The sequence below is a fragment of the Cryptomeria japonica genome, chromosome 8 (genome assembly GCF_030272615.1).
Source record: "Cryptomeria japonica chromosome 8, Sugi_1.0, whole genome shotgun sequence".
NCBI classification, from domain to species: domain Eukaryota; kingdom Viridiplantae; phylum Streptophyta; class Pinopsida; order Cupressales; family Cupressaceae; genus Cryptomeria; species Cryptomeria japonica.
This window is the reverse complement of record NC_081412.1, coordinates 640,818,430-640,830,127: the sequence shown is the minus strand read 5'-3', so window position 1 is coordinate 640,830,127 and position 11,698 is coordinate 640,818,430. Positions and strand designations below refer to the sequence as shown.

The following is an 11,698-nucleotide window of genomic DNA, read 5'->3' as shown; positions in this document are numbered from 1 at the left end:
ATAAATAGATGTGCAAATGTGTGAATTGTAGTTTGGGGATGATGTAGAAGTATATGTATGGAAGCGAATTGTAGTGTGCGAATATCAATTTGTAATGTGTTTGTGATTAGGAGATTCTACTCAGTTTAATTCACCTTTTCTTTGTGCCTTTCAAAAGATAGTGAGTCCTTTTGGCAGCTTGTGTAGATTGTATCTTGCTCTAGGATCCTACGTCTTAGTAGTGCAAGTCCTTTGTATCTTGCTCTAAGGTTGTGCGCCTTAGCTTGCAAGTCCAAATTAGGAGTAGTAAAGCTTCATTGGCCTTGGGCCTAAAACTTTGTATTCAATTATTATATTGTGAGTGTGATTCTCATTATGGTTTTTCTCACATTAGGTTTTTCACGTAAAATTTTGGTGTTCATATGTTTGGTGTCTGTTATTTCATCTTGCATTGGTTGCTTGGTTGGTCAATGTCTAAATATTTACATTAATAATTATAATAATTACATAAGAAAGTACTATATTGTTTTCAATTTTTATTAAGCTTTCACATATGACATCCGCAAAAAGCCTTCATCATACAAATTATATATAAAAAATTATTATATTTAAATATTATGTTTATTATTAAATAATAATTTTTTGAAATATTGTCAAATTGAAAATAAAAGAAAAAAATTTCTATTAATACATTCATACGATTAAACTCCACCACTCGTCCCCTCACTGCTATTGTAAAACAGCTGTAGAGATTAACAATGTAGGGTTGCATTTAATGTATTCAATCTAATCCCATTTAATGAGCAGCCTTTTCTTGAAAACACGACGTAAATACAGTAGTGAGTAGACCATATTGATTCGGTTGGAGCTAAAATAAGATAGCAGATCTTTTTCTGAGCCGTGAAGACCTCGGCCATTCATTATTTATAAACCCATGTTGATATCCGTTATCAATCATGACTTGTACTTTTCCTCTTCACATCATGGCATCCATGGCAAAGCTGGCTGCAGTAATTGCAGTGATGGCATTAGCAATGGCAATCTCAAACGCAGAGGAAGATGCAGTGAAGACAATGGAAACGGCACCAAGGAGAAGTAGCAGATTTCTTGAAGATATAACGGGCAATAGAGGAAGAAGCATGAAATGCATGCCTCGCCTTCATATGTGTGACAAGAATGATGTTGTGGGCTCTCTCAAATCTCGCTGCTGTGGCTTCGACTGTACCAATGTTTTAAGAGATGGCAACAACTGTGGGAGGTGCGGAAATGTGTGCCCTTTTGGTCTTCAATGCTGCAACGGCCGGTGCCTCAATGTGGCTTCCCATGGAAGCCATTGTGGCAGCTGCAATGCGCGCTGCAACGAAGACCAGAGATGTGCCTTTGGAATGTGTTCCTATGCCTAAATCCAGCTCAATCTGCTATTATGCCTAACTCCCACTAACCCATTTTTAGTTTTCTGTTTTGACAGTCTCAATTTCTTGCATATCTTTTTCCTGGAATTGTCGGGGTGGTCAGTGTGTTCTTAAATAAGAGTTTGGATTCTGATGTGATAATATGTTCTCTCAGTGGGAATTGTCATGGAATTTCAGAGTTTGTTAGATCCTACAGCTCTGTAAATATCTATGAGATTTTATAGATGAAATAAAAAAAAGTTTCCCAGTGTTTGGAAATTGTGTGCATCTTTTATATTTTCCTTGATATGCTTTTCCTTAGCCCTAAGGTATTAACTGGAATTCTTCCTTCGAAAGAAATAACCACTTATTTTTCGTAAGAGCATTGAATTTTATCATTTTGTAACTATAATATATGTATTTGTCGAGGAAGAATTTAGTATATAATTTATCTTTTAATGGAATAATTTCCACGCTAATTTATTTGGAAAGAATTTTTGCTGATCTAAAAGACATCTTAAATCAAATAATGCAATTTCTCATTTGATTGAATGATACTTCTTATTTTCCTAGTTGCCTCTATTCCACATGAACTTCATGAGAATTTGTTCCATCTTTTTCATCATCTTAATAGGAGAACAAAGAATGGTCATTTAATAGATTATAATGACAATGAAAACACAAAAAATGCTCATTTAGTAGATTATAAGAATAATTGAAAAAGTTAATAAGAATAATTCTTGTTGTAGATGTTAGCTAACAATTTGATCAAAATTTATGTTCGAACTACATCTTATCAAAGGCTTTTAAAATAAAAGTGTTAGGTTTAGTAAAATAAATAGTCACATCTAAATAAGAGAAAGAATCATGTTTTTGAAATAAGAAATTTTGGAGGTTTATATAACATCCCTTTTGGAAGGTTTGGAGATGTATATGATGGATTTTATATTGTTAATTTTTCTTCTATAGCGTGTAGACTAAGGACATCCTTGATGTAGACCATCATATATATTGAAAAAGGAGTTTGGGTTACCATTAAAAAGAGGAGTGGTATAATTGTTTCCAATATGGGAACTTATCCAATGAACATTACTCTATTCAAATTCTCTTTCAAATATCTCTTTGCGGTTTATATGATCAAAAGAACTGTTTCGTATCTAGCTTAATGGTCATATTTTTCATTTTATTATTAGAAAGAGTTATGAACTCTTGGAAAAGAAATATTGATTCAAAAATATAATGGAACAATAAAAAAAATATTTTTTCTTCAAAAATCAAGAGAGATATTATTTTTTTAGTTCTTTTGGGAACAAGATTAGATGTAATTTTATAAGAAGAATTATAGAGGGATATTAGCCCAAATTGTGCCAATCTTTCAACAAGAGCATCCTTAGGGATTAAAGCCAAGAAAGATGAATTTATTCAACCATGAATTTTATTACTTTTCTTGGAGTCTTTGACCATAATGCATAGATCCTATTACACTAGCTCCCAAAAATCTTTATAGAAATTTGCATTAAATCCATTAAGTCTATAAGATTTGTCCCTTTTCATGTTGATAACAAATTATTGAAAATCTACAATAATAAACAAATTTTTATATCTTTCGTTATGCTTCGTAGAGATCACACTGGGAACATTCAAGAGAAGCTTGTTAAAGAGTGGGATCTATATTTCTTTTCTTTCTAATAAAGAATATAAGAATTTGAAAACACATTTATTTCTTGAACAAATTATAGATATTGGCCTTTAGAAGCAATAAGCCTAGAGTTTGAGTTGATGATTATTATCTAAATAGTCATGATCTTGTCAAAAATATTATATTTTGACTACACTCAACCAACAAGATCATATGTGATATTTACGTCCAAGTACCTTCCTTGGGTATTTAATAAATAAATAAAGAATCAAAATAATAAAGTTGTTTCTTGAGAAAGTCCTATAAAGGATCTTCAATCTTAGTATTAAACTAAATATCTTTCAATTATAGATTTTTAAGTTCTTTGATGACGACTGTAGTGGTTGTAAATCCAATATCTAAATGAGGTACACAGACTCTAATTTTTTGATCCAAATAAAAGTAGTAAAAATAGAGGGTGAGGAGTTAATCCAAGCATGTATTACCAGATTATCAACCCTTCCATTTTGACCTCAATAGAGGAGTATTTGAATGGAATGAGTTCCCAGATATTTTTCTCCTCGAGGATAAGCCTAATTGATGTGATTAGACATAGGATTTGGAAGTATTTTTAACTTGGATAGAGGAAAATATTTTAGAAAAAGAATTAATATGAGAAATTTGTTGATTCTAGAAATAATTTAAGCCAACCAACCCCTTTCTCAGAACACGTATATTTACCAAGTTACTAAGTTTAAGATCCTTAAGATCAAAGAGGCTAATTGTCTCATCTACATTTTTTGTATCTCTATATCAAACATCAATTCCATCTCTTTTCTTATTTTTATTGAGAACCAAATTTAGATCCCTCAAGAATTTGATTAGTAGGTTTTGAAGGACTTTCATTATCTTTGATGCCACTCCAACACACTTTCTTGTCATGAGGGTGATTAGGAGAATACACATTATATTCTAAGAATATAAATTTGTAATTGTTATACCTAAATAAGAGTGCAATCCATCTATGATGCAAGTAGAAACATCTAGAAATAAATCAAGAGACCACCTAAAAAATATATATTAAATAAAACAAACAAGGATAACCTATCAAGTTGCCCCTATTTGTAGTTTATAAATTTTAAACAAAATATTATTTGATTATTGGAAAAGAATCCTGATTTCATTATAAGAAATAATATTTTTTATATATTCAGAGATCCTACTCTACTCTCCCAAATATATACTCTTATATAATTGCTACACATCTTTTCTCTTCCTCTACTATACTTTGGTCCTTTTTTTTTTTTCAATCTATCTTCTTTAATATACAACCAAACCTTTTTATATCTCCCTAATCACATGTGAATGGAAAATCATACACCAAATATTTATTTTCCTCTACCATGTTTCCCCCTCTCCCTCTTCTATTCTACACTACCTTTAAAAAAGAAAATGCCTTTGTCTTTTTACATCTAAATCCCAAATGACTAAGATAAGTTGAAGCCTAAAATATTATAAATAATCCTCCAAATGGACTCCCGTGCTCACCTCCAAAATGGTTTTTTGACTTCATTATGAATGATCCTTCGAAAAAATAGTTTCATTTAATTCCTTCAAAGTGGGTTTTGTCTTTAACTTTTGTGCCCATTTTATTTGAGTATTTTGAAAGCAATAAAAAATGATGGATACGCACAAGGAATGTTTCCTGTGAATTAATACTTTGCCTCTATTCACTAAATGGTTATAGTTACAAATTACATTCATCTTTGGATTTTTTAAACTTGAAAGCATAAATAGAAAACCAAGAGTCAAAATTGTTTATAAATCTAAAAACTAATGCAAGGTTAATCCTGCCTTCCCTTAAATTCTCTTGCATAAAACACACGATACAAAAATGTTTCATGAGTGTGTATCTTATAAACATTTTGGTAATGTAAAAAATATAATTCCATAATTCACCAAATCTCAAGAACTAACCCATGAAACTTCACTAGCTACATGAGTTGTCCAATGGACCAAATAATCCCAATATTGCTTTCACGTGTTCCTCTTTTCTATGTGAGAATCAATCACTAGATCAATTTCCATAAACTTATTTTTTGGCAATGTGCATTCAGAAAATCTGATTGCACATCCCACTCTCCACTAGTTTTCCCTTTCTAATACTTATACAAATAATCAACATTAAAAATAATTGCTAACATATCTATAGCTATTGAAAGATCAATTTCTTATGTATTGAATGAAATCTTTCACAAAATCTTATATGGGCCTATTTTCTTCCACTTTAACTTACTATATGTTTTTTATGGGAACCATTTCTTCCTCAAGTATGCCATCACCAATTCACTAGTCTTAAATTATTTTACTCTCTTATGTACACATCAACATACTCCTTATATTTGATGGCATTCTTCTCCAAATTCTCCTTCACTTCCTTATGCAAATCATGAATATATTCAATATAATATTCCACAACATATTTTATACCTAAATCTATCCCTCAAACTATTGATTCCCCTAGGGATGTTCCCATACACAATTTGAAATGGACTCTTTCCCATGTTCTAATATATCAAGTAATTGTATGTAAATTTTTCTTTGTCCCATTGATTTGGTTTCTCACCAATCAAACACCTCAACAAACTACCCAAAATTTGGCTCACAACTTTATCTTGATCATCAATTTTAGGATGATAGGTTGAGCTAAATAAGAATTGTGTTAGTGCCATCTCTTTAATAAAGTATACCAAAAAATATCCAAAAAATTTAGTGTCCCAATTTGAAACAATACACTTTGATAAGCCATGCAACCAAACTATTTCTTTAAAAAATAATGCAGTTATGTGGGAAACATCACAACAATTTATACATGGTATTAAATGAGCCACCTTAGAAAATCTATAAACCAAAAACAAAAAATGAAGCAAAACATTTTGAATTTAATTTCATGAATTTTGATTAGGTTTTTTCATTTTTTGTTTCAAAAATGAGATTATTCTAATCCACAACAAGAACAGCCAAATGCACCTCCTAAAAACCCACAAGAACAATCAAATGCACCTCTTGAAAACCCACAAGATACACCCCCAATTCCTCCTTTTGACCGCACACCCGAAACACAAGAGCAATTAATTAATCAATCAGGACATTATATGTCTAAAATCAATAGACTGATTGTTATATTGAAAACATCCGAACTTGAGCATCATTAATCCCTTGCCACTAGCCTAGAAACATTAGCTAGTGGTGCCATAGCTGTTTCCACTCAAATTACCAAATGGGGAAGCTTTAGGGATAAGTGTCGTCAATTCTATGCCGATGGACTATCATACGAGGGAGTAAAAAAAATATTAGTAAACAACAAATATGTGCCCTTTTTGTTGATCCCAAAACTAGTCAATCATTACCTCTTAATGCAAAGAGGTTTCCCATACATTGGTGTACCAATGTGTAGATGAAGAATCATTTTTGGCAGAGGTGGTGGATGGTCTTTGATGATCCATCTTGTAATAATTATGAGGTGCCATTATATTTTTTGAGAAAAGTATATTGTGAGGTTGTGCTCAATGTACACCCAAACTATTTTGACATGAGAGAGTTCCATGGTAGAGGTGGTGGCTTGGCCCAAGATAGACCTGGAGCCCATAGGCGATTACTCGCAGAGAGTCGCCGCCCCCTAGCACCCAAACCCAAGGTGCATCAGGTTGTCCCAGTAGAGCTGAAAGAGTTGATGGTGCTATAGACTCTTCAGGCGGCCACAACGTTGACTAGTTCCATCATCCAACATGGGACATCATTAGCACACCCTATTGTATTGGATGATGAGCCATTAGTTGCTCCAAGTGGTGAAAAAGAGCCCATCCAACATATGTGTGTTAGTTGCTTGAGGATATGCTCAAAGATAGATGATGCAACCGGTGTAGATGGATCCTCATCTCATCTATGTATGATTTGCAGGAGTAGATGTCAGGCCTGCACAACTGAGGTTTTCACACTGACAGATGAGTTGATGGACATGATGTTTGCCCATGAGTGATAGACATAGGTGTGTTGATTTTAATTCATAGAATTTTATTTATCAGTTACTTTAAATTTGTAATTGCATAAATGAATTTTCCTTTATACAATGATTTAAATTGAGATAAATAATATACATTTCAGGATGTACTGTTTTGTTGGATAATAAGAAAGATTGGATGGCTGTGCATGGTGGATGTAACCCATTTTGGGTGAACCACGTTAAATCTCTGTGTTATCTGTGTCCTATTTTATTCCTTTATCTTTTGTATTTAAATCTGCATATAATTGTTAGTTCATATTTTCTCCAGATCTACTTGAAACCCTAACAATTGGTATCAGAGCGAGGTTTTCTGTAAATTGATAGGACTTTTAGATTTGAGTGGGAGCAATGGAGGATTCCAAATTCAAGGTCAAAAAATTTAATGGCCAGAATTATCAGTTATGAAAAATGCAGATGGAGGATTACTTGTATCAAAAGGATTGTGGCGGCCATTGGAAGGAAAGGCAAAAAAAGTGACCACAATGTCAAATGAAGAGTGAGACATTTTAGATAGAAAGGCATTGGGATCCATTCGATTGTGCCTTGCACCGTCTGTAGCTTTCAATATAACAGAAGCAAAAATGACTATAGATTTGATGGTGACATTGGCTAAGTTTTATGAGAAACCCTCAGCTTCAAATAAGGTATTTCTTATGAAGCGTTTGTTTAATTTGAAAATGAGTGAGGGAGGATCTATAGCGGAGCACTTAAATGAATTTAATTTAATTACCAGTCAATTGTCTTTGGTAAAAATTACTTTTGTAGAAGAGGTTAGGGCTCTCTTGATTTTATGTTCTTTGCCAAAAAGCTAGAATAGCTTGGTTATGGTTGTAAGTAACTCTGTCTCTTTTAAAAATACTTTGATATATGATGATGGCTTTCAATATAAAAGAAGCAAAAATGACTATAGATTTGATGGCGACATTGGCTAAGTTGTATGAGAAACCCTCAGCTTCGAATAAGGTATTTCTTATGAAGCGTTTGTTTAATTTGAAAATGAGTGAGGGAGGATCTATAGCGGAGCACTTAAATGAATTTAATTTAATTACCAGTCAATTGTCTTTGGTAAAAATTACTTTTCTAGAAGAGGTTAGGGCTCTCTTGATTTTAAGTTCTTTGCCAAAAAGCTAGAATAGCTTGGTTATGGTTGTAAGTAACTCTGTCTCTTTTAAAAATACTTTGATATTTGATGATATTGTTGGTGTTATCCTAAGTGAGGAAATGCGAAGGAAAAGCACAAGTGAGAATCCAACATCATCAAGTAGTGTTTTAAATGTGGAGAACAGAGGAAGATCAAAGGAAAGAGGAAAAGGCCTTGGGAATGAGGTCACGAGGGAAGTCAAAGAAAGGACGCTCTCAATCTAGAGGAAAGAAAGATTGCTGGTACTACAGAAAGCCTGGTCATCTAAAGAAAGATTGTTGGTCTCAGAAAAACAAAGAAGGAGACACAAATGAAAATGACAGTAAGGAATCTAATATTGCAAGTAATACTTTACAAGATGCTTTAATCTTATGTTTGGATAATGTTAATGATTCCTGGGTAATATATTCTGGGGCTTCATTTCATGCTACACCCCATAGAAAATATTTTCTAGATTATGTTCAAGGTGATTTTGGATAGGTATATTTGGGTGATGATGAGCCTTGTCAAATTGTTGGAAAAGGAAAGATAAAGATCAAGTTGCAGAATGAAAATGACTAGTTTCTGCAGGAGGTAAGACATGTTCCTAATTTAAGAAGAAATTTAATTTCTGCAGGGCAACTAGGTAGTGAAGGTTGCATAGTTACCTTCTCAGACAGTATCTGGAAGGTCACTAAAGGATCATTAGTAGTAGCTAAAGGTGTGTAAGTAGGCACATTATACCTGTGTACTGGTAACACTTACTCTACCCTAGCTGCTACAGATAAAGTTACTATAGGGACATCAACAATAGATGTTGCAAGAACATATTTGATAATGTGGCACCATAGGCTTGGTCACATAAGTGAGAAAGGGATGAAAATCCTTCACTCCAAAAATCTATTGCCAGGACTAAAGAAGATTGATTTAGAGTTCTATGAAAAATGTGTTTATGGTAAACAAAAAAGAGTCAGATTTCTCAAGGTTGGGAAATAGAAGAAGAGTGAGAAGTTAGAGCTTGTGCATTCAAATGTATGGGGAATGGCTCAGATATAATCTCTTGGTGGCTCTTGTTATTATGTTATTTTTATTAATGAATCAACCAGAAAAACATGGATATATTTCCTAAAATAAAAATCAGATGTTTTTTGAAACTTTTAAGAAATGGAAAGCTTTGGTTGAGAATGAGACAGGAAAAAAGTCGAAGTGTCTCAGATCAGATCATGGAGGTGAGTATTGCAGCAAAGCATTTGAAGATTACTACTCTTTAAATGGGATTCTAAAGTAGAAGACAGTTCCAGGAACTCCACAGGAAAATGGTGTGTCAGAGAGAATGAATAGGACTATCATGGAACGCACGAGGAGCATGAGATTGCATGCTGGATTGCCCTTACATTTTTGGGTAGATGTTGTACATACTGCTGTCTATTTGACAAATAGAGGACCTTCAATCCCTTTGGATGGTGGTATTCCAGAGGAGGCATGGACTGGTAAAAAGGTAAATTATTCTTTTCTAAAAACCTTTGGTTGTGAAGCTTTTGTCCATGCTGATAAAGAAAACAAAACCAAGCTTGATGCTAAATCTCAGAAATGTACCTTCATTGGATATAGGATAGATGAATATGGCTATCAATTATGGGATTTTGAAAATAAGAAAATAATTAGAAGTAGAGATGTTATATTCAATGAGAAGGTTATGTATAAAGAATAGATGCAGGAAAAGAAGCATGAACAAGAAAAATAAGAATATGTGGTGTTGGATGAGATTCCTGAAAATGAAATGCCACAGGTACCTGATGCTCAGAAACAACAGATTGTCCCACAAACTTCTGTAAGTGTTAGATGTTCTACGAGGTCAAGTAGACCCCCTGAAATATTTTCTCCTTCTTTGTATTCTATTTTATTAACTGATTCTGGTGAACCGGAAGAATATGAAGAAGCAATGCAGGTGGATGCCAAACAATAGTGGGAGCTAGGCATGAAAGAGGAGATGAACTCCTTGATGAAAAATAAGACTCGGGACTCAGTCCCTTTACCTGTAGAAAAAAGATCCTTGCCTAACAAAGGGGTTTATTGGCTGAAGGAGGAGGAAGGAGGTTAGAAAAGATATAAGGCCAAACTTGTGGTAAAAGGTTTTGCACAGAAAAAGGGTATAGATTATGATGAAATATTTTATCCAGTTGTAAAAATGACTTCAATTATAACTATTCTTAGTCTTGTGGATGTAGATGATTTACGTATTGAATAATTAGATGTCAAAACAACTTTTCTCCATGAAGATTTGGAGGAGGAAATTTACATGTTGCAACCATAGGAATATGAGGTCAAAGGTAAGGAGAACTTGGTGTGCAGGTTGAAGAAAAGTTTGTATGGCCTAAAGCAAGCACTCCAACAATGGTATTTAAAATTTGATAGTTTCATGGCTGAACACAGTTATCATAGATGTCATTCTAATCATTGTGTATATTTTAAGAGATTGGATAATGGTAGTTATATTATCTTGTTGCTTTATGTTGATGACATGCTTGTTGCTAGGTCTAAAATGTAACATATAAATAATCTTAAACATAAATTAGCCAAGTCATTTGCTATGTGTAAAGCGGAAAAAATCGAACCCTAGTCATTCTCCCCTCCCCAATCTCCAAGGAGAGAGAAGGGGGAATCACTAGGGTTGATGGTTTTCACTTAGGGGAGACTTTACATTCAAAAGAGGGGTTGAAACCCACAAGATCCAATCCCATGCAATGCAAGATTGGATTCTAAATGAGTTTCAAGGGTTAAGACATCAAGGATACCCTCTTTTGTAAAGAATGTAGATAGAAAGATTGAACTAGGAATGCATGTAAAGTAGGAAAGATTCAATTATAAACAGAGATAGGGATATGGGATGAAGCTGCGGACCTGGAATTAGTAGTAAAATGTCGAGACGGTGCTGTTCTGTAAATTTGAGCGAAAGTTGACGGGATGATGGCGCCCGACGTGCACACGGTCCTCCGAAAAATCCGCGAAACGAAGGTGGATCTGTTCGTCTTTGCACAAGGATTCTAGATCTTCAATTACAGGCGCGTACTTGCAACCTACACACAGAAAAGAGAGGATGATTTGGGGGTTAGGGATGAGGGGTTTGCCTTTAGGTCAAACCCCGGTTTTGGAATTAACCAAGAAATGAGAATGCTGTAAATGTAAATGTTTGTAATGTAAACAAGTACTGATACCTTGTTGTAAGAATGTTTGTATTCTTACATGCGAAGGTGTAATGAATGTTGTATTTTGTATGTTGTAAGTGATCTCCTCTTCAATGGTTGAATCCTTGTCTTGAATGCAACACCTAGCCTTGAATGGAGACTTAGAATGCTCAATTGCTTGAAGTAATACTTGAATGCTTGAATGTTTGAATGTTTGAATATCGCTTTCGCATCTTGTTCACATATGCCCTCTTTCTTTTTTTCCACCTCCTCAAATGGGAGAGGAAATGTAGTTTATATACTTGTCAATTAGGGTTGATAGACTGATTTTCCCGACCTTAG

The 11,698-nt window shown here is 33.8% G+C and overlaps 1 protein-coding gene across 1 annotated transcript; it reads left to right on the top strand.

The window, feature by feature from the left end:
• Positions 1-944: 944 nt before the first annotated feature.
• LOC131067710 (protein GRIM REAPER) lies at positions 945-1,534 on the top strand. Its single transcript, XM_058002831.2, has one exon. The coding sequence runs from the start codon at positions 963-965 to the stop codon at positions 1,380-1,382; it is 420 nt and encodes a 139-aa protein (XP_057858814.2). The 5' UTR covers positions 945-962; the 3' UTR covers positions 1,383-1,534.
• Positions 1,535-11,698: the final 10,164 nt, after the last annotated feature.